We start from the raw sequence: 27,567 nt of genomic DNA on the forward strand, positions 1-27,567 counted from the left end.
GTTTTAGAAACAACAACCTCTATTTTTGCTTAGGAAGGTCCTGAGTTGATTGAGTTTGAGGCTTTCCAGAAGCAGCACCACACTGCAGAAGCTGTCACGAGAAAAGGCCAGCACAGAGGCAGGTAGGGAAAATGATTTATTCAACATGCAGCAGCACAAACGCATTGAAGATGTATGTACAGATAGGATTGCTGGGGATGAAGCAGAAACCTCACCCTACAGACAAGAAACATTCATGGTTTAATTTCCAAAGCAGCAGGACCATGGTGCGTGTCTATGTCCAGGTGGCTGCTGCAGTTCACAGAAAGCACCTGCGCTTTCCTGCCTTCTTCCCAAGTCACAGTGAGATCCACGTGCAGGGAAATGGTGACCCTGCTCCTCAGGACACACCACCCAGGCACTGCTCCCATGCCTATTGTGTCTAAAGTGCTGGCAAGAACAGATCTGAGGCAGACAGAATTCCCTCCCTGTCCCTTATCTCCCAGTCCATCGATTTAAAACAGCCTTCTTTAGGGTCCAAACAACTCATCCTTCTCCCCTGCCTTCTACATCAGGGAGCTGACAAAGCTGAGGTCTCCACAGGCTTCAGACCAGGACAACCAATCCTACCTTCAGGGGCTCCTGCAGCTGCCTGGTGCCTCTGATGAGGGCCTCAGGCTTGTGAATCCCATTTTTTATCTCCAGGAACTTTTACTCTGCAGGACAGTAAAGAAAATTCAGCTATGAATAACTGCAAGCTGTGTTTGCTGCAATGGTTTTACAGCCACCATTCATTCCAGCATCATGTTCTCCTGTGGAATTTTCCTACATGAGGCAGGAGCCTCTGTACTGCTTTTCTCTGTGCTGCTCCCACTCCATGTTTGCAAAGAGCTGTTGCTTGACAGCCCTGCTGGAAATACAGAGCTGAGTGTCCAAGGACTGAGCAAGCACCTCTCTGTGCTTGTGTCAATGGATGTTAAAAACCCCCATTAATTTACAAGACTCTCTCAGAGTTCACTGAGGCACTGCTTGAGATTGGAAACTGAGAAGGAAGGGGCTGCTGGAACCAAGTTTTGGTGATTTAAACCTTATTTCTAGGAGGTTGTAGCTAAGGGATCAGCACTGATGTCCAGCAAAACTGCTTTCCCCTTTGTGGGGACAATTACACTTTGCCACTTAATACAAGGAACAAAGAAAATGGGGCATTAACCCAGCGCATGCCCCATCACAGCCCAGGGGAGCCTCTTCCTTTCTCTGCCTGCTTGTTCTAAGCTCTACAGCTCTATTATTTACATCTTGTAGGTCATTGTACTCAGCTTAATAAAACACAGTATTTGACTATACCAGTAACACTGCCTGCATGAGGGGACATGAGAGGCATCTCTCCTTATCCCTGGATTCAGTCACTGGCCCTGACTAGTGATTGTAAAGACAGTTCTGTGCTCTAGGTGCTATCTTCCTACAATACTGACCAATACCCTCCAGCCCTCTTTCCTCCTCACTATGCATTTCCTCTTTTCCCCACACTATGGAATACAATGAAGGCAAAAAAAATAACCAGTGTAACCATTTGCAGACAAAACTCAGCCCCAGCTGCCCCAAATGGATGTCCCTGGGTGGAAGCCAGCAGTATAAAATAAATATAACAAGTAAAGATACAGCAGTATGGCACACATGGAGTGAGGGGCTGCTTACATGGGCCCTTGGGAATGAAGCAGGAGAGGGGAAAGGGAACTAAGTGCTATTTCATTGTAAAAAAGGAAGCATTCCCTCATGGAGCAGCATTATTGCTCAGCATGCTCACGGGCCCATGTGGCACAAGGAGGTCACAGTCCCAGGGAGGGCTCTGTCAGGGCTCTGCGCTGAGCTCATGGCATCATCACCCCACAGCCTGTCAGGATCTCTGGACAGCAGTGCAGGAAAAGCCAATTAAATTCCCTTCTGCTGACAGGTCTTCCCTCAAAATACAATAACTTCAAGTTTAATAGAGTGGAAGATAGAACCAGATTCACCCAGAGGTCAAGGTAAAAGCAGCCAGCATTGCCCGTCACTGGCTGTCTCTCAGTTCATGCTTGGCGTAAGTGTTCCAGGGCCCCTTCAAATGTGGGGCACAACATCCTGGACTAAAGCTACAAGCAGAGTGGTCAGGACATGTAAACAAAGCTGAACATCACCAGTGGATAGCATGTGTGTCCCTCCCCACGGCACATCATTTCCAGTCCTGTGGGATCCTGCCCTGGTCCTGTCAGAGTCTCTGGCAGTGTCCTAAGGTCATAGATTCCCCCATTGCTCTACCGGGGGAAACTGATCCACTTCGCCCACTTCTGTGCTGGGCTGATCTCCCAGGGTGAAGGTCAGTCTGTACCTCAGCCTCACCTTCTCCTGCAGGAAAGACAAAACCCAAAAGCAATGTGAGAATAGTCCCAGCTCAATAGCTCTGAACAAAACACTTCACTGTTACAGCTCTACAGGAGAGCACAAGACTTCTGTTGTACAGAGCAGGGGCAGGAGGGCTCAGGTTAAGTTCATTGAGTTCAGCTATTTACAAATCTGAGTTATTCACCTTACACTTCTTATACCAAAAAACTTTTACTGCTTAGCATGGAGCAGAATGAGAAAAGCATAAATAACCTGTGAGCATAGACTGCACAGATGTGGCCAGCTGCACATGAATGTAGGCTCTCCAGAGAGCCTAAAGAAAAGTTTGGCTGGAAAAGTTCCAAAAATTAAATTCCTCATCATGTAGAAGAAGATAAAACAGTTCCTGCTCTGAAAAATGCCTTGCAATACAGTAAGCATGAGATGGAAGCAGCCCTTCAACAAGGGCACCTTAATCTACCAACAAAGTTTTTTAAACATCCATTAAACCCCTCTGGCATTCATCCTTTTATGTCAGAGCTTTCAGATGATACTTAAAAAACACTTTGTTGAATTTTCAAATATAAACATCTAAATTTGTCAAACAATTAGAAAGTCCTTCAGCTTTGGGCTTTCAGAGCTGGCTGATTGAATGAGTGTGATTACAGCAAGGAAAAACAGCTTCTCAGATGCTCCCAGCATCATCAGCAGAAAGTATCAACCCTGTTGTGTCCCTGGTCACAAGTACTTCCTCAGAGAATGATGGAACAGACATGATCTGACACTTATCTGATGGTTCATCAAAAGTACTGCTACAGCACCAGTTAATTTAGCATTGATCTAATTATCAGCAAAGCCAGGCACGTTCAGTGCACAGGAGAGTCAAACTCCTGATGCAGCTTTGCTACCCTTTAAAGCTGAGCCTGACATGATCCTTGCCCTTTTGCTGGAAGAAGCGCACTGCCCCTTCTCATACCTCTCCCTGCCAAAGACTGTTGGGAAGAGCCTCCTCTAGCCCTGAACTGAAACATCAACATTGCATAGTAACCACTTCTGGAGGGCACATTTGAATCACAGATAATTAAGGTTGGAAAAGACCTCCAAGATCATAAGTCCAAACTTTTAGGAATAAACAGCTGTAGCTGCTCAAATGTTTGGTCCCAACCCTCCACAGAGTTTAGTTGATATCCAGTGTGTCTGAAGAGGGCAGGATAAATCCCACTGTCCCTCTCACCTTTGCAGGATTTGCCAGAAGCATGACCTGGGTGATGGCGGCTGGAGGCTGGATGGGATTGAACGGAGACAGTTCAGTGCCAGAGGGTGGCTGTAGCTTCACTTTCATGGACTGCAAGTGAAATAGAGAACAGAACCTCAGGGATGACCTCCTGCCTTGGGGACAATGAAGGATGCATGCACAGGCTGGAGGTACAACAGCACACATCCAAATGGAAGAGAATCAACCCACAAGTGAGGATGAAGGAACAAGAGCCAGCCCAACTTGCAAAATACAATAGGAACAGGCGGATCTTGACTTATCCTGTTCAGTTTTCTGCCTCTGACAAGAACCTTTGTGTTCTGGATGGGGGCAGAGCACAGCCTATGGAAAGGTCAGACCAGGCTGTCCCAAGTCCCTGAGTCCATGGCCAGGCCTCCCTGGATGCAGTCTCTGTCCCACAGGTCCTACCTTGGGCACAGCTGCCTGCAGCACGATGTTCCTCACAGGCAGCGGCGCCGTGTTCAGCATGGAAACCACCACAACCAGCACATCCGAGCGTCCTGGCGGGCACTCCCTGGCAAAGTGCAGCAGGATCCGGAACCCATTCTTGTCATAGGCTGTCACGGGCAGGGCACTGCCTGCCACAGGGAGAGAAGGGAGAGCATCCAGGTTCAGGCTGCAGCAGATGGTCTGAGGCAGCATCAGGCGACTGGGATGTTCAACTGCAGCTGCTCATCCCTTCTCTCTATTTCATGCACTCTGCCAAGAATCTTTGCCTTTAAAAAATATCCAGAGCAAAGTGAAAAACCTGAAATACTTACTGGGTTTAATGGATTCCAAGGGAACATGGACATTGGCCAAAGAAATTTCAGGTGCTTTCATGGGACTGCCTTGCTGCTGGAACGATGCCGGCTGGAAGAGAGGACTTCCTGACCCAGCAGTGCAGCTGCTTGGGAAGGGAGCTGGAGGAGCTCCAGAGGCTGTGGCTGGCAGCCCTGCAGGTGCTGCTACTGGGGCAGGGGTGACAGTGGTTGCCAAAGTAACCCCAGGGAACACTGAAGGTGCTGCCATGCCTTGGGTGGCACTCCTGCAAGAGAGACAGAAACGCTGTGGTGAATGGAGCTGAAAGTGAAGCAGGAATTTCACCAACAGCCAGAGATAACACCACATCACCAAGATGAAACAGCAGCCTGGAGTCAGGCTGGAGTCTGGCTCTGCACAGACTCACATGAGGAGAACACTACAAGGATAGGGGTAGTGGTGACGTTGGGGTCACTTCTCTAATTTCTCTACGTCAGGAAGGAAATGAGGCCTCTGTACCTCAACAGCTGGTTCCCCTTCACACCACACCTTTGGATCAGACAACAGTACAGCTGTGTGCTCTGCCTGCCTTTCCCTCCCAGAGGTGGGACACTTGTATTAGTTTGCAAACTGAAACCTCTGAGAAGAAAAATCCCAACCCTCCATTTCTTACCAAACCAGAGATTTGAATGTCACCCTCAGAACCTGGCACTGCAGTGAGCTTGGCTTTCTAACTGCAGAGCCAAAGAAAAGTCAGGACTTTTGGTTACCCTTTGGCTTCTTCAAGGAGTTGTCCCAATGCATCCATCTTATGTGACATGTTGCTCCCCACAGATGAGCTGAAGTACCCAGGAGCAGCTGGAATAGTCTTAGGAGGCCCTGCAGGGGCAGCTGCTGCAGCAGGAAATACAAATGGTGCTGAGTTTGTTGCTGGGATGCTGGGAGCGGTCTGGGAGGCTGGGAAAGCAGAAGGCAGCGTGGCTGATGTCCCACAGGTGGTCTGTGATGTGTTATGGAGAAGAGGGTTCCCTGCGGGGTTGCAAGCAACAGTCACCATCTTCGGATTAAAGAAATCCAGGTCCAACTGCTCATTCTGAAAGAGAGGACAGGCAGATACTCTAACTCACTGCTGGCCCTGATGTAGAGATGGCACTGCTCTGTTACAGAGGTTTACCACAGAAACAGGTCCTGGGTGACAAGCAGCAAAGTCTGCAGCCTAAATCAGGGCTACATCTGATCTGTAATTTAAGCAAAGCATGGACTAACATCATGGGGACAGAGGGGACACTGAGAAAGCCAGGTTCAGGGATACCTACTCTGTTTAAACACAGCTATCCCAGATTTTAGGGCTAAGCCAGACTGCCCCTTTGCCTGTGTGTATGATCACATGCTTCTCCAAGGTGACAGTGTGTCCTGAGACCTCCCACAAGGACAATCTCTCCCTCCCCTTCCCTGAGATTCCTCCTTTGTACCTCAAACATGCTCCACCGATTGTTTTCTGAGGTCTCCTTCCCTGCTGCAGCAGGGGCTGGGTCATTCAGGCCTGCAGGGAAAAACAACAGGAAGAGAAAATTAATTCAGTGTCATTCCTTGGCTGCTGTTTCAGTACCATCAAAACTTGATTTGGCTCTGCCAGAGCCCAAGAACCTGATGAAACACTGAGATGGACTGTAAGTCTATGATGAGGAAGCAACTGACAGTACCAGCAGCCAACAGTCATGCCCTGCACACAGCTCTTCTAATGCATCCTGATTAGCACTGCCTTCTGCTGTTCACATCTGGACTCCACAGACAGGCATCCTGCAGGCTCCTATTCACAGCCCCTCTGAGGCACCTTATCTTTAGCACAACCCCACAATCAGGGCTTCATCTGTCCCAAACTACAGCCTGTACACAGAGCATGTCCCAGCAGCCCCAGAGATCAGACTGCAATTGCACTAAACAGTTACTTTCTTGCAGCCAACTCTGGGAAAAGATTTTAATACTGACTCACTCAGTTCTCAGGATGGAGAACGCAGAAGTAGCCTTTATTAGGATGGACTGAGCAGCCCTTTTGCAGGCCCCTCAGTGTCTTACCCAAGCACAGAAGCTCCTCATCCAGCAAGGACAGGGAGTTGGTTGTGCTGCCCTGCTGAGCGGGTGCTGCTTCCACCTGGCCAGAGGAGCTGCTGCGCAGCGGTGCGAACGTCTGGGGAGGAGGAGGGAGGATGGGGATTTCAGCTGGGCCAGGGGCTGTGCTGGGGGCTGGTGCCAGGCTGCTGGGTGGCATCGGAGGTGGTGGGGTGCTGGTGACGTCCAGTCCAGCAAGGTCAATGAGGGTGTTGAGATTACTGGTGGAGTTACTCCCTGCAGCAGACAGGAGAAGAGCACTACTAGGAAAGAAGGCAAAAGGCTCAGAGCAAACCCATTGTGCGGAAGAGATTAGCAGAGAGATGGTTTAGATCCTCATGAGCTTGGCTTATGGCTCTTTGTAACAGAGGAAGGGTATTTGCTGCTCAGACTATGTAAATCAACACAGATACTTAAAGAACTTCCACATAAAAATCTGCTGCAACCACTGCTCCTTCCCCAGTGCTTCACAATTCATGATCTCTTCAAAATCTTTTTGAGCTCAGATGAGGCTTTGTGAGATCCTACAGGATTACAATAAACAGAGGAGAGCTGAAGGAAATCCATACCATCTCTATCTTCACATTTAGCACAGTCTTGTCCAGGTAAGATGCTGCCAGGCAGCAGCAAAAATGTTTGAATGGTAATTCTGTCAAATGCAAGTTCTGTCACACTCATGTCCAGAACTTTCAATGGTGAAGCCAAAGTGTGAAATGGGCAGCTGGCCTGAATTCACAAATTGTATTACTTACAAAACCAGGAAAAGGACCCCTGTTCTAGCTCCTACTCTTCAGTTCTTGTGTTTTTGATAAAATTATCTTCTTCTTACACATTAAGAAACAGGACAAATGTGGGGAGGAAAATGTATGAGAACTTCCGCCACAAAACTGCTCACATGCAGGCCTGCTACTGATGCCAACAAAGGTTTCAATAATACGGACTGAGCAATGGAGAATGCAAAGCTGCAGCACTGCTGCTCCTGTCCAGAATTGTTTATCCATTGTTTATCCACAGGAGCCTTTTTGTGCCCTTCTGATTTGCAAACTGTTGACTGGCTACAAGAACCATCAAAAGCTACTTTAACAAAACAGGAAACACTGCTCAAAAGACTTAGAATTGCAGGATTCAAAAATTAAACAATTGGCTTCCCAGGAACTCACCTTCCACTACAGACATCCCAGGGAGATCCACTTCACCATTGATTGTTTGCCCCTCTATTATTTTTTTATAGGAATTTATCACACGCGATAAATTGTCACTGGCCTGCAGAATATCCCCTACAAGAGAGACAAAAATGACCTCCAAGGTTTTAGTTACTTTGTTCCCACTAATGCTGAGAGTGCTCAGTTGTCAGCTACATAATCAGCAAGAAAAACCATGTATATTGGGCTATGAGCTCCATCACTCTGCTCATGCCACATTTCTATAAGCAATACCCTGACCTTTTCTAGCTCCACACACATTGCAGTAACAAGAAACAAATGAACCCAAAGCTGTTCCCCACAGCAACTCCCTTCCCCTCCCAAAGCAGCAACTGTCCCTTATTACTGCTCCCATCCTCCTAACCACCAGCTTTACTGTCCAGTCCTTGCCTGAACTGAAATGATAAGCACCAAGACAGAAGGACTGTCCTTTATCAAAGCAACAGGAACCCACAGCGAGGAGAGGACTTTACAGCTGAACCCTTACAAAGGCAAGGAACACAAAAGCAATTTAAAAAGGACAAGTGTAGCTTGGTTTACCCAAACTGCTGTCATTATCCTCTGTCTCACTGGCCAGCTTGAACAGAGTCCGTCTTTTGGTTTCACACCTTTCGTAGAGCTCCTGGAAGACAGATAAGGACAAAGGGTTTCACCAGCCAGGAGCCACTGCCAGCAGCATCAATCAACACAGAACAAGCCCCAGAACAGACCAGTCTCACTGTGCTGACTGTGCCAGTGCGGCTGCACAGCCAGGATCATCCTCTGTGCCCAGCTCACAATGCTGAGCAGTGTTACATGAGCCTGGGGTAACACAACCTGAATTCCCAGCACATCTCAGTCCTCCCTCACATCAGCACTTATGGCCAAGTTCCAGTCCAAAAGAGATGTACCTTTCCTGTATAGTAGTCCCTAAAAGCCCGAGGAAGAGCAGAATTATACCTCAGCAATTAGGTTTCAATTGTGCTGCAACCACTACTGAGTCTGCAACCACACAGCAGAAAAGTGGCAATAACAAAATGGTCCACAGAAACAAACAAGTTTCTTAAGCATCTTACCACTATTTAAAGACCTTGTTGTTAAAAGTAATTTTTTTAATAAGATAATGTACAATTCTTAAAGGCTCTGGGCCAACCAGGTCATCCCTGGTGATTGTTTTGATTTTCACTTTGCTGACCCTGTAACACAAGCTAAAACTCTTCCTCTGAAGGGGAGGGACTATTTTCTGCCCCATTTGGCTTTTAGTTTATTCATTCACAGTGCTGCCTTGGACAGTTATGACCTGCAATCTGTGTGTCCTTATAGGACCCAGAATGAGAATGACGAACTGAAGCTTCTTGGTTCTGCCACGCTGCACCTTTGGAGAAAAACTGCACCTCACTTCCAAGCATACACGAAATGGAGCTACTCCCTACCCAGGCACTATAAAAATGGTTATTTTCTTGCCTGCTGTTTGCATCAACTGCTCCTGTTTCTCACCACTGCTCTCCGTTTTACTGCAGTGTTTGTAATTCTCTGCAAAACTCAAGTCTGTAAGAAAGGACTGACTACAGGATTCCTGGGAAGAAGGAGCAGCTCAGACCCACCTTCATGAGCTCCCTGTCAGCCTCTGATGAGTCCTCTTTGCTGTAATGAACCAGCATCTCATTCAGCAGCTTCACATTGTTGTTCACCTCCTCCAGTGTGTGCATGCGCTTTGTCACCTTCTGGATCCGAGCCTCATCCTTCAGGGTGGAAAGCACAGACAGAAAGGGTGAGTTTCCTTCTAAAAGCTCCCTAACAGATATAATCTGCAAATGTGTCAAGTAATGGCTATTTAAGGTAAAGTAGAAAAAAGCAAACAAAACCCTTCTTCGTTCATGTGAAGCTTTGTTTATTTTATTGTCTTTTCACCACCATTCAGAAATTACAGGCAACTTATTTCCAAAGTGTCTCATTAAACAGACTTCAGTGTATAATTACACCACCAAAAAAAGTTCCTTTCTGACCTTTTCAGAAGATTTTTTTTTGTTCACTTGATGTCATTTAACAAAAGAGATGTGTTTGAAGCAAAACATTTACTAGGAACAACAAGCACACTCTGGTGGAAAATGTCCACCCATCTCTGATTGGAGATTCCAGCTGAAGACATAGGAGAGCCTGCCCTGGGGACAAGAGGAGCTTGAATGAAATGTCTTGGTAGCCTATATGACCACTACAGACCAGAAGGTATCCTTTTATTTGCCAGAATCTCGGTGAGTGATTTTCTGGACTCCAGAGTTTGGAATGACTGCCATGGGTGGATGCAACACAGCTCCACAAACAGGAAGGTGTTTCCATGAACTTGTTTGTGAGAAGACCCAGTCCAGTGACTCAGTCCTCAGCATCCAGTGGTGGTATCATGATGCTCCCACCAAACCTTGATATGAAATCCCACTTTGAATGATGGGAATGTGGTTAATTACAACAAGGACATTTCATTCCTGCCCCATCCCACCAGAGATATCAACTGTAGACATTTCTGTGACACAAACATCTCCTAGGTACAAGCTAGAGACCAAACCCACCATTTGAAGTCAGATTGCTTAAAACCTGGAAAGCAGACTGATGACCTCAACCAATCCTAGAGGAACTTCTTACCTCTTTCACCATGGATTTTATAAGTTTGTTGGCCTCTTGTAAATCATCTGGGTTTTTGCTTTTCAGCAGCTTGGCTAGAAGCTGGAAGACAAGAAGATGACAGTCAGGAAACAAAGACCCTTGAACAAAGGGAAGGGAATCTGTATGAAAATTCAGGGGAAAAGGGCTCAGTATTACAAAGCTTACACAGCTTCCAGGGACTTCAGTGGAAGTCATTTAGAGCTTATTATTTATGTGAGTTGCTGCATTCCTGCTTTTACACAGGACATATTCTGTGAAAACTCAGAGACTTCTGGCACTAGATGGTTATCTCTCCCATACATTATTTCTCCTCCTCTGTGTTAAACATTCTCTGCTTTCCAGCACTTCAGCAAGATGGCTCTTTAACAGGAGTAACCCCATAATGGTAACACAGACAAGGTCTTAACTGGAACTTTGGGTTAAGCAGGTGGACAAAGCAGTGAACCCTGCAAAAGTACAGACCATACTCCCCACAAAATAAAAGCCACATTATTTTACTCTGCTTCCTTATTCTAAATGTGTCCTGAGTAATCCCTTTTCATTAGTGATTTTGACACAAGTCTTCACTGTACCTTGGATTTCTCCTCATCATCAAACACTGGGTTCTTGGGACGAGGCGGTGGGGAAGGAATCAGTGTTCTGTCTGCAGGAATCACGGGATCACACATGACAATCCCTGAAAGCAGAAAGGGAACCCCTGTGGGTCAGCACACACTCACACCAGGCAGGGCACACAGGTACTTCCAGACTGCTGTCAAAGCCAACATATATCTGTCCCTGACACTGCTGTGCTGTTCCAGTGAACAGTGCATACAAATCCCTGAGCTGACTTTCACCTGGATGTTCTCCCAACCCCACATAAGCTAAAACTGTCCCTCTGAAAAGGAGGAACCATTTTCAGCCCCATTCAGCCTTTGGTTTATCCATCCACAGTGCTGCAAGGGACAGTTATGACTTGCAATCTGTGTGTCCTAATAGGACAGGATGGTTTCCAGGGCTTTCATGGAATCTATTTTTCTTGAGAAGCTACTGAGTTTTTTTCATTGTGCCTACACAAGAAATGTGTGTCAGCTGAACTACAGGAACAGCTGCAAAGCCATTTAGTTAAAAAAACACAAAAAGCTACTTGGAAGCTCTTGTTTCACTTTAAATTAGACTTGCTCAAATCATCTAATAACTACTTCCAAAAAAAAGAAAAAAAAAAGAAAGAACTTAGAAAAGGCCCTTCAAACCAAAAGTATTTGCAACATATTTCACTAATTTAGTTAACAGAGCCAACCCAACCCCGCCCAAGGCATTTACAAATAATGAAAAGCTTCTCAGAGAATTTCTCCCTTGTTCTACCTCCCCTCAGCGCTTGCCTTGAACACATTTAATTAGAAGCTGTATATTTTGTGACACTCTTGCTGAAAGCCCAGACAGGAAAGAATGCATGAGTGAGCAGCTGATGCCCTACCTTGTCTCTTCAGCATGTAGTAGGCATCCTTGATTTTGGATTCCTCTGGCAATGCCACAGTCCAGCTATACAGCAATTCAATGACTTTGGACTTCACCTTCTCTGAGACTCGGTCTCCCAGGTACTAAGTGTGGGAAAAAAGATCCAAATTCTTCATGTTCTTAATTTCTTTTTTAAAATAAAGCTCTGTGGAAGCCAAGTGAAATACATTCAAAGGTGTATGATCCAAGTACCAAGATGATCTAAGGGACATCTCATTAGGAGGAAAAATTGCTCCTTTAATAGATTTGAAATTACAGTGAAGAAAAGCTTTGTGATTATCTTCAGCAAAAGAAAAAGCAGCTATTCTGCTGGCTCCAGGATTCTGCTATTTTAAAAATTACAGCAATACAGAGAACCACCCCCTCCCCTGTCTTATGGGAAAGAATCTGGGAATGCATTGCTGCATCAATCACGCCACAGGGAAGATTTTCAGCACATTAAACTCATCATGAATGTTGAGGGACTTAGCCTGACACTCTTTACACAGCAAGTCAGCAGAATAAGGACTAGAATTCCATGGTGTGTTGTCAAAACTTTTGTTTTAACCTCTGCATCACTCTTGTCTTCCACCATCACTGGAGTTTTGTTTTTTAAAACAACACAACCCAAGCTGTAGAAGCCCTTGAGTTACCTGAAGGATTAGAACAGCCCAGAGATTGCATAGTGATGGCAAATTAATACAACTTCCTGAGAAATTTAGTAAGGCATAAAAAAACTCCCAACAGAGCTTAGCTAACAAATGCTCTTGAATATAGAATAATAAGTGCAATGAGCCGAACAGAACACTGCAAATATTTTGGATGCTGCCTGTAGCTTACAGAGGCCAAACAAAAGGCAGCTATAGGCTGTAAGGCTCAGGGACTAACCTTTGGAGACACAACTTTTATTAACTCATTTAAAAAGCGAAACTTCCCAACTTCATTATGAAATCTTCTCCCACAATTCTTCATACAAGCTTCCAGCACCTGCATTCAAGGAACAGAAATAGGGGCTGAAAGCAACACCAAAACCCTACAATAACAGTGTGTGTTCTGCTTAGAGGGGAGGTGAAGGGCCCCTATCAGTGAGACAAGTATTCCTGCTCCGTGCAGACATCAATCTCCCTTCTTTAGGGATGACACATCAAGGCAGGCTGGTGTCCCACCCTCAGCCTGGTGTATCTGGGTCTGTGTTATACTTGGCCTCAATAACAAGCACAAATCTTGCCTGAAGACAACAAAGGAAAGCAGCTCAAACTAACCCAGAGTTGTTTCTGGACACTAGGGATGGAACTGTGCTCCCTCCCACTCCCTTGTGGGGATCAGGGCACTGAGCCCCCGGCTGACCCCATGGACACACCCTGTGCCCCCTCTACTCCACCCAGGTGATGCAATAGGATACATGCCTGGATTTAAGAGGAGGGGTAAGGACTACCTACTGTCAGGGCTTGGACTGCCTCCCATTCCTGTGGTGACTGGATTTTATGAGCCAAGAGTCTCACAGCTATCTGTGGCCTGGAACAGAGCAGATAAACACCATGGAGGATTTTAATACTTTCACAAATTCTGCTGTTTAAACAAAGTGTCTTGTAAGTAAAAATTTTAAAGATGTGAAGCCCCACCAGCACTATCAGTGATAACCCCATTTTACAAACTGGCAAATGGAATAATTTTTGCCAGATGAGAACCCTGGAGCTGCATAGCCTGAAATTAGAAGCAGATTCAGAATTCCCAGTTTCCTACTGCTCAGTCTGGATTGGCCATGCTGCCTTTCACAGGAGAGGCATCTTCACTCTGCTGTAGCCAACTCTTCCTTGTGATATCAGTATATACAAAAGAAAATGTACATGTGTGATAATGGAATTTCACACCTTAAACTGTCAACATTAATTTATTAAGACTACAGCGGTTTGGGACACCCACCCTTCAAGCTCCTTGTTGATCTGGTCACAGAATCCAATGATGTATTCCCAGTCTTCTTGCCTGTTGGATGGGTTGGTGGCTTTATCTTTGGCAAGGGGAAGAGAACATATCACCAATCAAGAGAAGAAACAGTGTAAAAGGTCACACATTTCCTAGAGAAAAGCATCTGACATCCATTGCCAGCTCTAAAAAAGGAGAAAAAAGTTCACACATGGTATGTCTGTTCAGGAAAAAGGGTGTGTCCAAGTTGAGACATCCAAACATCCAGTAATAACTGCTGCTTTCCAAAGAAAACAGGTGCCAAATCTCAAGTATTTAGAGACAGGCTATTCCCATATCCTAAATGAGAGCCACAAGATAAAATATTTCAGCTCACAGTTTCCTCTGCCTGAAATGCTGTCTCTTTCTATTTGGTTGTAACATTAAACTCTTTAAAGGTTAAACCCTCACACTTTCTACATATGAAATTATTTTTGTATTCCCTGGAAATTTTGCAGAAGCGAGAGCTGGAACATCAGATGTTTAATATCAGTCATTTAGTATCAGCACTTGCTCTTGTAGTGCCAGCTGACTTGATTGATGCCTTAGCATTTCTCCTGGGATTTATGAACTGAAATTTATTATTATACATTGAGTTCTTCTTGCAAGTAATAAACACTGCAGCTTGCACCTGATCAGGAACTCAAATTCTACATGCTGAAGCCAAAAGATCAGTGCTTTACAGACAGGGCTATTTCAGGCTCCTGAAGGATCCTCCCTTAAGCAGCAGGACCTCACTGACTGTACTGATTGCAGAGCAGTGAGGCTATCAGCATCTCTTTGGTTATGAATGCATCTTCTCCATGTATTTTACTTAACCCTGATGCAGCAATGAATTTATGCAGCAATGATCTGAGATCAGATTCCTGCTTTAACCTAATTTTCCAGCCATGATGACCAGACATGATGTTTTTTTCTTTCTTATAAGGGAAGAAACAATGCACTGTACCTGTCCCTATATATGTAAGAGCTGGCATTTAAGAAACCTTCCTAAAATTTTTCATATACTGGAAAGAGGTTTAGGAAATTAAATATTGCTTAGTCAGATAGAATGGAGTAGGGGATGAAGGGCAGGAAAAAACCCAGCACATATCCCTGTACCTTCATCTCAGAGGGAAGCATAACAAAACAAACACATGCCACATTACCGAGTGTGATTTTTTATCATCATGAAAACATATCCTTTTGCCTTTCCAGAGACAGCTAAAACCAGCTGTCATGCATCTACTCCAAACCCTCCCTTTCCAAGTGCACCTCGGCCCTCCTACTGTGCCCATCCTGCAATGTTTGCTCATGTTTCCTCTTCACTGAATGATACATGTAAAGCAAGTAAATTTTCCATAGGTAGCATGGTAAAATATTCCACAGGTGAATCTCTGTGCCCACTGCTGACCTTCATAGGAGCCTAGATAAGCAGAAGACAGCAGCCAGGGAGGAATAACTGCAAGATAACACCCTGTAGAACTAGCTGAGCTACCAGGTTGGTCTTACACTCAAGAGATTCAAGGGAAGCTCAATTTAAAAGACAACTTCTGCAGAGCCAAACAACTGTTCCAAGCATGTGGCACCTAAACCTTATTACCACATTTCCAACTGATGAACACCCTGGAAGCATCCTGAAACCATGGACTTACAACAATCTAAAGCTTCTTAGTTCAAGTCAAACAGCACGTGGTGGTTTGGTGCTCCAAAGCACCTCTTGTACTTGGCAGGCCTGGAAGAAAAACACCCAGCTCCTGGCTGGAATTAAGGGAATTTACTTAATAAATGCAGAAGGAGTACACAGGATACACAACCAGTTGGATTCTGTTGGGTGCACATCCTGAAATTAGGAAAATGATGTGGTACAAACAGGAAAATGTAACCAAGATTTCAGTGTTCAAAGCGTTAATTTTAAAGCCGTTCCAAATATCTGGAAAAACTTTTTGCAATGACACTAGATTATTTCATGCTCTCAGACTTTAAGCTTTTTCTGCAAAAGCTCTCACAAGAAGACACTGAAGTCTCAGAAGGAGAAAGTGACTGCCAAAGAGAAGTGCTGTTCCACATGAAGAAACTCCCTATTTCCAACATCCATAAAACCTCCATATGAAACCTTGGTTCATAAAAGTTAATGAGCTTGATCACAAGTCCTGCCCTGGCTCTGGAGATTGATGTGTTTGCATGACACAACACAACAGGGTGTATGAATAGCTGTTCCCAGACTCAGCACAGCCACATGAACTCAGCATCTCAGTGGAGTGGAATCACCTCACTTCACCTTTCCAGCCCTACTGGGAGCTGTGTTGTGTCTATCAAGTTGTGACTTAAAATCCCCTCCATTTTTATGTGGAATGCTTAAAATGCAGGCAATGAGCTCATTTGTGCTGCTTTATAAATATGCTTCAACCCTTATGTGAAAGGATTCACTCCAGGATGAAGAGTTGGTGCTCTGGAATATCAAGTCCTCAGCTATTCTGTTGAAACTGCCAACCAAGGCCCATTTGGTACCAGTTATTTGCTTCCAGAGACACTTGTCCACCTGGTCCCCTCCTGAAAATCCCATTTCACACATGAACCTAAACCAGCAATGTGGGGACTGAAGTCTTGGCACTACCCCAGTCCTGCCACCACTTCTGCCTCAGTTTTCAGCTTTTTTTGAATGTGCTCAGGATAAACAAAGCTGCTTCACATCCACCCTGAGTACCAGAGCCACTCAGCCCTCAGGTGCTCCGCCAGACTGAAATGCTAATGAAGCAATATTCAGATTAATAATCAGATATGAAACAAAGGTATTTGTTTTCTCTAGAGAGAAATGATGCTGGAACGAAAAGAACCACAGACCATTAACTGGCTGATAACAAATGCTTCTTTTTCCTGGGTTCTCTTCTCTACTGAAATGAGCAAAAGCCACCCCAACAGTTTCCCCAGATCAGGCTCAGCCTATGATTCCCAGCCCAGGCATGTCCTGTCTAACAGCTGGACTCTGCTGTCATGGGCAGAAAAGAATGCTTGAGCCAGACAAACCAAGGAAAAAAGAAATTAAAACAAACATAATATTTTATCCATTTACATCTGCTCCTCAGTGGAACACTGCCTTAGCCTGACATGAGTGGGATACAAGAAGCTTCTTTTCGGATGCAGCAGAAAAAGCAGCATTGGAGGCAAAGGCTCCAGTTGTGTTTGTGCATCTGACATTATCTCCTAACCTTCTTCTGTTTCAGCTCAGAGCAGAAGCAGAGCCTGCCAGCCAGGAGGGGACAGGAAGGATCACCTTCTCTCATCCCAGCTGCCTGGAATGAGGCAGGACATGCAGATGCCAGATCATCCCAGGCTGAGGTGCAGATCTTGCTGCAGCAGCAGGACACGAGGATGATGTTACTTCATGGGTCTGTGACTCCACCTGATGCCAGAGGCAGGGCAGCAGGAGGCTGCACACCACCACAGGAAAAAAGACCAACATTTTCAGTAAGAAATTCTCCATCTTCCATGGCTGGGAAGTTGGCTGTGCTGCTGAGCCATTCCCTTAGGAAGGATACAGCATGGCACACCCTCAAGGCTGGCATTAGCCACGGCTTTGTCATGATTACAGAAAAAAATGCCTTGGGAGGGCAGCTGAAAGCCACCAGCCACCAGCTCTGCCTGCCCAGCCTCACAACTCTGATGGTAATTCCCAGACATGGAAGGCTCAGTGCTCCCTGCAATGGGAGGGTGATACAGCCACACTAGCAGCAATCGCTGTAGCAGTGACCTGGCATAAAAGCATCCTCCTGAATCAGAGAGCAGCCTTGAAAAATGTGTGCCCCTCTGCAATCAGGCTCACTGCAATGCTTCTCACAGTGAGTAAGGCCTTTGCAACTCTTCCCTTTAGCCCCTTGGCCACGGACACATCACCTCTCCCTTAACTTCCTCAGTTAAAAAATATCCCCACAAAACAAGCAGTCAGGAAGCATTCCAGGCTATACAATCCAAAATATCCTTCCTACTAGAGATATTTTCACACACAAACCGAACTGGGTGAGTCAGCTCTCCTCAGAGAAAGATTGCAAGGAAGGGATGTGGGTGTTCCTTCTTGTGTCTCACTGGCTGCAACAAAAGATACTGACAAATTGTGGGAGTTCAGAGGAGGAGCAAAAACAGTAAGGAGACAGAAGAGATTGAGCTAAAATGAGAAGAGCTGAAAACATCTTTCAGCCTGTAACTCGTATAACAGACCATGACAGCATGTACATGTTTGAATTTTATATAAAAATATGGAGAAAGAAGGAGATATATCTAGTCTTGTTTATGAAAGCATAGCTCCAAGGGTAACAGGTTTTACACTCTGAGGTATTTGGGGTAATAATTATCTTCTGCTGTTTGCCCAGTGCCTGAGTACTTGGAACTTCACTTGCTATCATAATCAAACAAATAACTATTAAAAAAAAAAATAAGAAAAAAAAAATCTAGGCAACAGGCTATGATATGAAGCATGGCTCCTGTGTGTGGAATATATGAAAAACAATTACAGTTATGACTGATTCATTCAGGAATCACATCTCTGTGTCCTGTACAGCCAGAGCCCAAATGACACGGGCAGCACGGACAGACACATAGGCAGAGGACACTCAGCAGGGGCTGGGCATCAACAAACAACGGGAGTTTGTCCCCTCTAACCTTTAAGGAACCTTATCCTGACAAAGGGTTTTTGATATATTCCAGCCTGTACAGAATGGATGTCCACAATTACCCTGAAACTGCAGCCAGGCATAAAGCAGGATTTGCCTGCTTGAAAATCACAGTTGTGTAACACACGAATATAATTCATCTGGGAAACCCCATAATTCTAAATCTCACGGACAGCACTCAGGCTGTACATTCGGCCAGCCACAACCAAGGCAAGGGAAGAGACGGGAGGGACAGACACGAAGCATGACCCTTTACGGACAAGAAAAAGCAGCAGCCTGGCAGGTGCTGAGCGAGGCGAGCTGCAGGCCTGCCCGGTGCCCGCATCTCCCACGGGGAGCCGGTACCGGCCCCCAGCCGCTGCCGCGCCCCACACCGAGGTGACCGCGGGGAGGGGCGGCCCCGGCTCTTCCCCCGGGACGGCGCATCCCCGGGGTGCTGAGATCCCGTGCCCAGTGTGCTGAAACTCCCCCGCGTCCGGGGGCTGCGCCAACCCGTCCCCAAAGCGCTGTCACCCCCCGGCCTCCCCGGGACGGCCCCGGGGCTCCCGCCCGGCTGAGAGGGGTGGCGGGGTCGGGCGAGCGGAGGCTGCAGGGAGGCACTGGAAAGGGAATGAGGAGCAGAGGGGCAGCGGGACCGGGGGTCGAAGGGGGCCGGGCGGTGCCCCCACGCCCGGGGTACTCACTCAGCCACGACTCCAGGCTCTCCCCCTCAGCCTCCGCCATGTTGCCGGAGCGACCCGGGGCCCCGCCCCGCCCGCGCGAGCGCCGCGGGGGGCGTGTCCTGCCCCGGGCCCCGCCCCCAGCCGGGTGGCCCCGCCCCCCGCGGCGGCGCGCGCAGGGAAGATGGCGGCGCCCAGCGCGGCGGGGCTGGGCCAGCGGCTGCGGGCCTGGCTGCCCCGGTGAGCGGGGAGAGGGGTCGGGGGGCTCCCGGGGGCTGCTCCCCACCGCGGAAACACGGGCAGCACGGAGGGAGGCCCGGGGACGGCTCGCCGGGAGCGCACGAGGGGTGCGGGGAGGGTGTGTGCCACACCGGGAGCACACGGACAGGCCGCCCGCCTGTTTTTGCCGGGCTCATACAGGCATAGAACTATCAAGGCTGGAAGAGACCTCTAGGGTCATCCAGGCCTACCGTGCATGCAGCACTGCTACTCTAATCCCTAAACCAGGGCACCCAGCGCTAGGTCCGGACGCCTCTTAAACAGCTCCGGGGATGGTGACTCCCCTGCCTCCCTGCGCTTCCAATGCGTGGCCACAGGAACAGTGAAAAAAGGGATAAAATCCTGCATTGAGCTGCTCTCCCCACTGCCACGTTATGCCTCTCGCATCTAGCGGATCCTTCTGAGGCGTGCTCACATCTGTCTGCATCCCTATCGCGACACAGCCCCTGCACTGGGTTACAGCCCCGCTTCTCTTGTTCCCTGCAGGATAATCCCGGTGAGATGGAGCCGCTACAACCCCAGCTATCTGGAACCAGAAGTGAAAAGGGAATTGTATCAGAAACCTTCAGAGGAGCTGACTGAGGAGGAAAGGGAACAAATGGAGCTTAAGGTTGTTCGACCCATCAAAGCTGCTCCTCCCTCTCTCTCCAGTTCCGTGTTCAGTGACCCCATGATCAGGTCAGAGAAAGCAACAGCTCCTCCTCTCTCCAAAAATGCCTGGGAACTGTGCTGCCCTCTTCTTCCTTCACCTTCTGGCTGCACGTTGCCTTTTGTTACAGCACAGTCCCCATATTCTGGGTTAATCTTTTCCCATCAATGAGTCCATTGTCCTGCAGTGATTTCTGATAATTACAGCAGATCTGGCAGCACCCAGAATACCCAACTTAAACCATGGGAACAACACAAAGGGATGGGGGTGGGGGGCTTAGTTCTGTGTGTGATAAAATCAGAATTCATATCAGATTCTATCTGACTTTGTGTTTACAGTAAATTCACCAATATGATGATGAAAAGTGGAAATAAAGTGTTGGCCAGAAGCCTCATGTCTCAGGTAAGAACTCATGTTTCTTCTCACTATTATGTTAAAACTAGCTAAAATGGAAGGCTGGGATGTCAAACACACTGAAATTGGGAATTTCCAGAACTCAGTCCATCTCTGTGGTCCTGGTGTGTTTTGCTGTGCTACATGTTGTTCGCAGCATGACTCTGATAAACCATGATTTGTTTGATAAAATGTACATTACCCCAGCCTCCTTAGCTCACAGACCAGCAGCTTTTCTTTCCATCCTTCAGTATTCCTGTGTCCTTTTGGATAAATGCAGAAAATACCCTTATAAAGCATAATTTTCTCTAAAGATCACCTTTGCAGCTGTCATTCCTTACCCTCTGTATAACCTGCCCTTGAAATCCTACATATGTGTCACCTACATGACACAGCTTTAAGCCTGCTCTAACTCACAGCAACTGGTATTAACTGGTGGTCCCATCTGATCTGTTCCATCCTTGAAATCTCTTGAAATGGGAACACATTTTGCCCAAATGTTCCCAATTAACTGCTGATTCCTTGTTACAGAAAAGCACACGGGCTCTGGAGTCCAGGCTTTGCAGGGGAGGATGCTCAGTGCACAGACCCCTATTCCTGGTTCCACTTTCTCCCTTCCCTTCCCTGGCTTCTGGCACAGGTTTGTGCTGCTCATCCCCCCCACCCAAAGTGCAATGTCTGATAAAAGAAACTGAAGAGCTGGAAGAGGGTGAAGTAAAACTTGAGTTAAAGAATTCCCAATGGGTCTTTTGCCTCTGGGGCTGGAGGAGCAGCTGCTCAGGTGAAAATGGGGTGCCTGTAAAAGGGATATAACCTCACAGAGTGGGAGAGTCCATCTGCTCTGTATGTCTTTCTTGCCTTTCTTCCAAGACTCTGGAGGCTATTAAAAGGAAGCAGCTGGAGAAGTACCACAAAGCTCCAGAAAATGAGAAGGAGACAATTGAATGCAACCCCTACGTCATTTTCCACCAGGCTCTCAAGAACTGCCAGCCCATCATCGGGCTCAGCAACATCACCAAAGGAGGCAAAACCTACCAGGTGAAAGGGGGCACATCTGGTTGGGAGACAGCTAGGGAGGCTACCCAAACCCTTGGGGCAGGTCAGGGTGGAAAAATGGGTCACAGATCCAGTGGGATATTTAAAACACGAGCAGAATCTGTCTCTGAGTACAGGCTCTGCAGCCCTTGGGGCCTGAAGGAGGTGAGATGTGGAGGCATTTGGAATGAGACGATCTTTTAAGTTCTTTTCAACCCAAACCATGCTGTGATTCTGTGACTTCCCTGTATTCAGTGCAGAGATGGGATAACCATCTCCCTTCTCTGCTAACCCAAACCAGCCTGAACCCAGTTCCTGAACAGGCCAGAATTTGCTTTTTGGTAGCAGTGGCTAATTCCTATGGACAGAGCAGGAGAACTGGCAGGGCTCAGCTGTTGGCAGCAGGTCTGGCTGCAGAGAGCAGCACAGTGAACATCTGCAGGTGCCAGCTGGTGCTGTGATGCTGCTGGGGGGAGCAGGTTGCTGATAACTGGGTTTAACCCTTTCCCAGGTGCCTGTCCCACTGACAGACAATCGGAAGCGCTTCCTGGCCATGAAGTGGTTGATCACGGAGTGCAGGGAGAACAAGCACCGCCGGACGCTGATGCCAGAAAAGCTCTCCCAGGAGCTGCTCCTAGCCTTCAACAATGAGGGGCCTGTCATCAAGAAGAAGCATGTCCTGCACAAGATGGCAGAGGCCAACCGGGCGTATGCCCACTTCCGCTGGTGGTAGGGACTCTGCACGGGACACACGGTCATGGCCTGGAGAGCTGAGCCCCAGGGCTGCCAGCCTGGGAGAGGGAAAGGTGGAATATCCCTTGCAGGCAGCTTCTGATCTAACCCAGGGAAAGCTCACACGATCCCCACGAGGTTCTTTTTCTTTGTGCTTGTTTGGATGGGGGAAGGGGGAATCGGAGTTACCAGCCCCAGCAGGGCTGCTCCAGTTATTTCATAATCACTTCCTTGTGAAGACAAGCCTTAGATGTTTTTCTTACAGCAATGCTAAACAGCACCATCTTTCACTAATCTTTTTCCTGGGGATCTGAAAGTCTCCCTGCTCCTCAAATCAGCAATGTTTGTGGCTGCAGAGTTGGATCTTCTTCCACAGGGATTGGTACAACAGGCAATAAAAGGCGATTTTTGGTTTTGGTCATCAGTAACATGGTCTGCACAGATTTGATGGGAATGTTGACAAAATAAAACCAGTTTTATGGGAAAGGTTTCCTGACTCCAGACCTTTGTCTCTGTTGCTCCAGCTACCCTGGTTGTGTAAAGCTCTGGGATCCTAGACTGGAGCAGACACCAAGTTATCACAACCTTAGGGCTTCAGTTAGGAACAACCCTTCAGTATTGCTCAGAGCTCAGCAGCTGCACAGGGAGAAAGCAGGGCACACTTCAGTGGAAAACTTTTATTAGAAAAAATCCTTCAATAGACTATTTTGTTTCTTCCTCACCCATTCTTATAAGAAATATACTGTAGCTGAAACTTGCACAATTCTGAAAAAAAAATGACAGTTACTGTATAAAACCTATAAAACCCATTACTACATGTACTCAGGGACCTGTCCTGTAGCAGGCTTCCCCGTGGCAGCTATTCCTGGCTGCTGGAGAGGCTGTGTGCATGCAGGTGCAGCCAACGTGCTGGAAGGAGTCTGGGAAAAAAAAGCACTTGGTTGAGTTTGTGAGGCCATGATGTGTTCTGTGACCTGCCCCAGAGAACCAGGTACTACCTGAGCTGGGAGATTTCCCTGCTGCCTCCCACAGCTCTGCTGGCTTTGGGGTGAAGCAAAATGTTCTCAGCCTAAACTGTGCTTTCCTTAACACTCATAAAAAATGCTGGTGTGAGCTAGAAGCCTCTCGAGCCCTTTGCTGGCAGTAGCCCAATATTAAGACAAAATCAGTGGGAAAACTTTCTGGGTGAAGTGTGTCCTTCCCTCTGTTCTGAACCTCCAAAGTCAGACTAGGACCAGCTGCATCTGACAGTAGGTGCAGAGAGGCTCTAGCCAGTATAAACCCTATTTACAGGAAGTGCTAGAAAATTAATGTGAACAATTCCAACTTGGTACGAAGCTTGCTGGTGAAGGTGCTGGGGACTCCTCTGCTGCAGGAGGTTAATCTGTCACTTCACTGTAATAATATTTCTGGGCAGCATCCGTCATCTTCCAGTCAGCAGCCCGGAACTCAATGATCTCCAGCAGAAGGAGCTGGGACAGGGAGCTGAGCCCCTCCTGCAGAAGGAAGCCATCTCGGAGGAGGGAGAAGAGCTCGTCCATCCGCTGGGAATTCATCTTCTCCAGCTGCTCACCAATGCGGTGGAGCTGCAGGACCAAGCAGTCCACCTTCAGAAGGAAGAGCAGATGGCTGAGCACAAAGAAAGGGAGGTTCCTCTGCACCCCCTGGGCTGTGCTTTTTACAGGTCCTTGGCAGGACAGCAGGCACATCAGCAGCTCTTCCCTGCACTCACCTCCTCCTCCTTCTGCAGGCTGTCGGGCTGTGCCAGCCGGAACAGGCAGTCATACACAGGGTTCACCAGAGCCATCATGGGCATATTGTTCACCTGCAAGAAGAGTGGAGCACTGTCAGCCTGGGGCCAGAAGAGTCTGCAGCTATTTTACATAGTTATTCCCTTGCTGCTCTCCAAAGAAGAAGGAAGCAGTATTTACTTGTGCTGTATTAGTGGGATTTACATCAGAGTTCAGACATTTGAGTCTCCAGGAACCAGAGGAGCTGAACAAATGATGTAAAAAAAAAATCTATTTTTAAATTTAAGCAGGTAGCCATGGGAAATACACTTGTTTCAACAGTATTTTTCCTGCCTGAAGCTCTACTTGCACCATTTTTACATCTACTCCAAACAGGAATTCAAAGTTTACACACTGCACAAAGGCCTGAAGCCAAATTCTATTAGCAAACCTCACAGCAACTAAACCAGTCCAGTCTGGGACATCTTGGAGCAGGCAAATCAAGGGATTTCAGACACCAGGTACAAAATGAGGAAGCTGAGACTTTGTGACTGTTCCTGAAGGCTTCCTCTGCCTCACCAGCCCTGTCAGCGTCCTTGTGCTAAGAACCAGCTCTGGCCCCCATGGCCCTGGGGCTCTGTACAACACCCACCCAACATGCCTGCTCAGTATCCTGGGATGGCCAGGCCCTTCTGGCACTCCAAGCAGCAGCAGCTGGCTGCTCCTGCTCCAGCTCCTCACCCTCAGGTAGTCAAAGATGTTGCAGATGAAGGTGACGTAACAGATCCAGGCCTGGAGTGAGCGGGTGCGCAGCTCCTCCCTGTCCTTGTACTCCTGCTGCAGCCGGTTCAGCAGGCTCCTCCGGAAGATGCTCTGGCCAACTTGTTTGCTCTCTGCCTATAAGCCAACAAAAACAGGATGGAGGGATGAAATGGGGGTGCCAGAGAAGCTGGGGGATGCAGTACCACACAGATGGAATCCTGTGATTCCCAGAGAGGCAGAAAAGCTGCAACTTGCTGCCTGTGCTGGCCCACTGCTCTTCTGGATGCTGCCACTGCATGGGGCAAGTGGCAGGAGAGGAGAGAGGGGCAAGGAGTCAGAGAACGTGACTGGGGCAAAGCCCTTCCTGGCCCAGCCCAGGGACAACCCACACAAGAGCCCAGGTGTTTCACTGTCCAGACACGAGCTCTCACCTGGATGATGGTGTAGCAGATGCGCCCGGCCTCCTTGCTGAACACAGAGTCTTTGAGGGACTGGTCCACTATAATGTTGGCCACTTTCTCCAGGTCCACATTACTGGGCTCTGCAGAGAAGAGGAATACTGTCAGGACCCAGCCCTCTTTGGCCCCTGATTGCTTTGAAGCACCTGGAAAACAACCAAGGTCTTTGCAGGGCCCTGTACAGTCCCATTAAATGGTGCAGAAACCCTGCCTGGCAGAGGAGCTCATAAAAACCTGCTGACCTTTGAGGGCAGTTTTCAGCAGCTTCTGAGTCTCGGAGTCGAAGGACTGTATTTTGTACTCTTCTTTCCCCGTTTCCCCCATGACTATTTTCCTCCAAGGGCAAGAGTCAGGGCAATGGATGAGCTAGTGACAGTCCCTGGGGAAGGAGCACACAGAGCTTAGTTGGACAAAGGCAAACCTTCACCCATTTGCCATTCTGCACATTCCAGGTAGTGTTGAAGCACAGGCTGTTTCCTGACAGCTCCCCACCCCAAGGGAACTCCTCTTTTTATTAGGGCACCAACTCTACCCCTGGATTCCCACATCTTTTAAATCATTGTCTCCTACCAGCTGATAATACAACTTCAGAGCCTTTATATCTTTCTGATATATTACAGGCAAAGCAGATCCAAAATACACACAAAATATATGTGGCTATATCACAGGAAGGCACACACTGCTCCCTTGGGCCTTTTAAACACCAATTCAGTAGCTTTCATACAAAAATCTGGTAAGAATCAAAGCAAATACAAAAGCATCCAACACATGCTCACCGGAGCACCTCTCCTGCACTAGAGCCAGCCTCCCTCAGCTCCCAGCACGACACAGAAAACTCAGCAGCCAAATCCCCAACAGCAACAGCTCCCATCTCTCACATCTCTCTGCAGTCAAGCATTGCTCTGCAGCACCAGCAGTGCTCCTAACTAGTCTCTAGTTTGATTTTCTTCTGCTTCATAATCCAGTGAAGACAGCAGCAGTGTATGCTCGGCACAGAGAGGAAGGGCTTGCTTTGACTCACACAGGATCTGCTGGATGGAAATGCAGGGCTGGCTAGACCGGCAGCTCGAACGGGAGAAGGCAATCGGCCAAATGAGTTTTGCCAGCTCGTCAAAATTCCTCGGCCATTACTCACCCCTCTCTGCAAACAGGACGAAAGCCCAAGAGCCTTTAGGGGCACGGGACAGGTACCGTGGGCAGTTCCCTCACACACAGAAGAACAGTAACTCAGAGCAGAGAGCAGCCCCATGGGGGTGACCACCTGCCGACGCTGCTCTCGCAGCCGAAGCTCTCAGCCTGGCACTGGCACAGAGGTTTCTTTCCCAGGTGGATTCACAGGCAGCTGGGTGCCCTCCGTGCCGTGCCTGGTAGGCAAACACCTTCCTAGCCGACTTCTCTCTCCATCTGCACTCATGCCATGCTGCCAGTGGAGCAGACCGAGATCAGCAGCAGCCCCGTGTCCCACCGGCAGCATCTCCACACAGCAGGAATCTGGCGAGAGCACGGTGCCTCACGGAGCGCAGGGGGCAGCGCCCGGCTCCTCTCCCGGAGCTGCCGTTCCACGGCTCCCTGGGATGGCCGCGGCCGCTTTGAACTGCGGTGCCGAATAGCTCTGCCCAGAGCAAACCACAGCGGGCCAACATCGAGCCAGCCAGGTCGCGCCTGCACTAGAGACCCTCCTGCCAGCACCACCTTATCCGGAAGGGCTGGTGGCAGTGGGTGACACGGGACACCTGTGGGTACCGACTGCTACTCTGCCACTGGCCCCTGCTGGACGAGCGGTCCCGAGGGCTGACACGGTTGGGGTCAGCACCCTCAATCCGCCGGTGGTTCACCAGCTCAGGTGCCGGGGCACCTGTGACCTACAGGGTCACGCCTGGCAGTATGGGCTGGACAAGTCCTGGCCGCTACAAGAAGAGGGAGAAGAGCAGCGTCTCCTCTGCCACCCCACAGTGTCAACCCCAGGGGCTCTGCGAGCCCCCGGAACCCCATATCCCATCCCCGCCGAGCCGCAAGTGGAACCCGAGTGCCGAGACGCCTCTTGCCCGGGGCAGCTGGACCACCGGAGCCCTCAGGAACCCTCGCCGCTGCCTCCCGTCGCTCGAGCCCCCCGGCTGGCAAAACCCCAAAGGCCACGGGACGGAGGAAGAGGCGGATCCCGGGGAAAGCAGCCCCCGCGCTGCCTCGGGCAGGGCAGAGGGAGCCGGGCGCAGCCCCACCGACCTGCCCGCCGTCCCCGCTGTGTCCTCCGGCCGCCGGGACATCGCCGGCGCCTCCCGAGCCCCGCGCCCTCCCGGCACGGCCCAGGTTTCCTCTTAGGTCATTTCCTCGCCCAAGCCGGGGGAGGGCCGGGCCGGGCCGGGCCGGGCGGGAGAGCGGCGGGAGCTGCGGCAGCGCCACCGCCTGCGAGCTCCGGGGCACGGCGGGCTGAGCGCCCCGGGGCCGGCGGGCTGAGCGCCCCGGGGCCGGCGGGCTGAGCGCCCC

General features: G+C 48.6%; 3 protein-coding genes across 6 annotated transcripts; 1 reads left to right on the top strand and 2 right to left on the bottom strand.

Moving 5' to 3' along the window:
- Positions 1 to 123: 123 nt before the first annotated feature.
- GGA3 (golgi associated, gamma adaptin ear containing, ARF binding protein 3) lies at positions 124 to 19,141 on the bottom strand. 3 transcript variants are annotated; one of them, XM_058852733.1, is made up of 17 exons: positions 19,070 to 19,141; positions 13,702 to 13,786; positions 13,218 to 13,293; positions 12,667 to 12,765; positions 11,759 to 11,882; positions 10,875 to 10,978; positions 10,282 to 10,362; positions 9,249 to 9,386; positions 8,206 to 8,287; positions 7,624 to 7,740; positions 6,431 to 6,700; positions 5,827 to 5,897; positions 5,125 to 5,447; positions 4,375 to 4,640; positions 4,022 to 4,191; positions 3,572 to 3,682; positions 124 to 2,361 (listed from the first exon to the last, which is right to left on the bottom strand). In XM_058852733.1, the coding sequence occupies exons 1-17, from the start codon at positions 19,107 to 19,109 to the stop codon at positions 2,251 to 2,253; spliced, it is 2,268 nt and encodes a 755-aa protein (XP_058708716.1). In that variant the 5' UTR covers positions 19,110 to 19,141; the 3' UTR covers positions 124 to 2,250. The 3 variants fall into 3 exon arrangements, with proteins under 3 accessions (XP_058708716.1, XP_058708718.1, XP_058708717.1); XM_058852735.1 differs by lacking the exon at positions 6,431 to 6,700; XM_058852734.1 differs by lacking the exons at positions 13,702 to 13,786; positions 19,070 to 19,141 and having other exon boundaries at positions 13,185 to 13,293.
- Positions 19,142 to 19,185: 44 nt separating this feature from the next.
- MRPS7 (mitochondrial ribosomal protein S7) lies at positions 19,186 to 22,619 on the top strand. The gene is made up of 5 exons (XM_058852743.1): positions 19,186 to 19,285; positions 19,811 to 20,002; positions 20,312 to 20,375; positions 21,237 to 21,404; positions 21,913 to 22,619. The coding sequence occupies exons 1-5, from the start codon at positions 19,230 to 19,232 to the stop codon at positions 22,132 to 22,134; spliced, it is 702 nt and encodes a 233-aa protein (XP_058708726.1). The 5' UTR covers positions 19,186 to 19,229; the 3' UTR covers positions 22,135 to 22,619.
- A 179-nt stretch (positions 22,620 to 22,798) lies between these two features.
- Positions 22,799 to 27,438, bottom strand: MIF4GD (MIF4G domain containing). 2 transcript variants are annotated; one of them, XM_058852745.1, is made up of 6 exons: positions 27,307 to 27,438; positions 25,326 to 25,462; positions 25,057 to 25,166; positions 24,605 to 24,760; positions 23,866 to 23,958; positions 22,799 to 23,740 (listed from the first exon to the last, which is right to left on the bottom strand). In XM_058852745.1, the coding sequence occupies exons 2-6, from the start codon at positions 25,405 to 25,407 to the stop codon at positions 23,513 to 23,515; spliced, it is 669 nt and encodes a 222-aa protein (XP_058708728.1). In that variant the 5' UTR covers positions 25,408 to 25,462; positions 27,307 to 27,438; the 3' UTR covers positions 22,799 to 23,512. The 2 variants fall into 2 exon arrangements, with proteins under 2 accessions (XP_058708728.1, XP_058708727.1); XM_058852744.1 differs by lacking the exon at positions 27,307 to 27,438 and adding an exon at positions 26,105 to 27,276.
- Positions 27,439 to 27,567: the final 129 nt, after the last annotated feature.

This window comes from Poecile atricapillus, chromosome 17 (assembly GCF_030490865.1).
Source record: "Poecile atricapillus isolate bPoeAtr1 chromosome 17, bPoeAtr1.hap1, whole genome shotgun sequence".
Classification (NCBI taxonomy): Eukaryota; Metazoa; Chordata; class Aves; order Passeriformes; family Paridae; genus Poecile; species Poecile atricapillus.

Bases quoted from the DNA above. Each gene is read 5' to 3' on its own strand.
- MRPS7 (XM_058852743.1), top strand. From the start codon at position 19,230: ATGGCGGCGCCCAGCGCGGCGGGGCTGGGCCAGCGGCTGCGGGCCTGG. The intron at 19,286-19,810 runs GTGAGCGGGGAG...TGTTCCCTGCAG, and splicing joins CTGCGGGCCTGGCTGCCCCG to GATAATCCCGGTGAGATGGA. The intron at 20,376-21,236 runs GTAAGAACTCAT...CTTTCTTCCAAG, and splicing joins CCAGAAGCCTCATGTCTCAG to ACTCTGGAGGCTATTAAAAG.
- GGA3 (XM_058852733.1), bottom strand. From the start codon at position 19,109: ATGGCGGAGGCTGAGGGGGAGAGCCTGGAGTCGTGGCTGA. The intron at 13,787-19,069 runs GTGAGTACCCCG...CCCTTGCCAAAG, and splicing joins GAGCCTGGAGTCGTGGCTGA to ATAAAGCCACCAACCCATCC. The intron at 4,192-4,374 runs GTAAGTATTTCA...TCCCTGTGGCAG, and splicing joins CTTGGAATCCATTAAACCCA to GCAGTGCCCTGCCCGTGACA.
- MIF4GD (XM_058852745.1), bottom strand. From the start codon at position 25,407: ATGGGGGAAACGGGGAAAGAAGAGTACAAAATACAGTCCTTCGACTCC. The intron at 23,959-24,604 runs GTGAGGAGCTGG...CTCTTCTTGCAG, and splicing joins ACATCTTTGACTACCTGAGG to GTGAACAATATGCCCATGAT. The intron at 23,741-23,865 runs GTGAGTGCAGGG...TTCCTTCTGAAG, and splicing joins GCCTGCAGAAGGAGGAGGAG to GTGGACTGCTTGGTCCTGCA.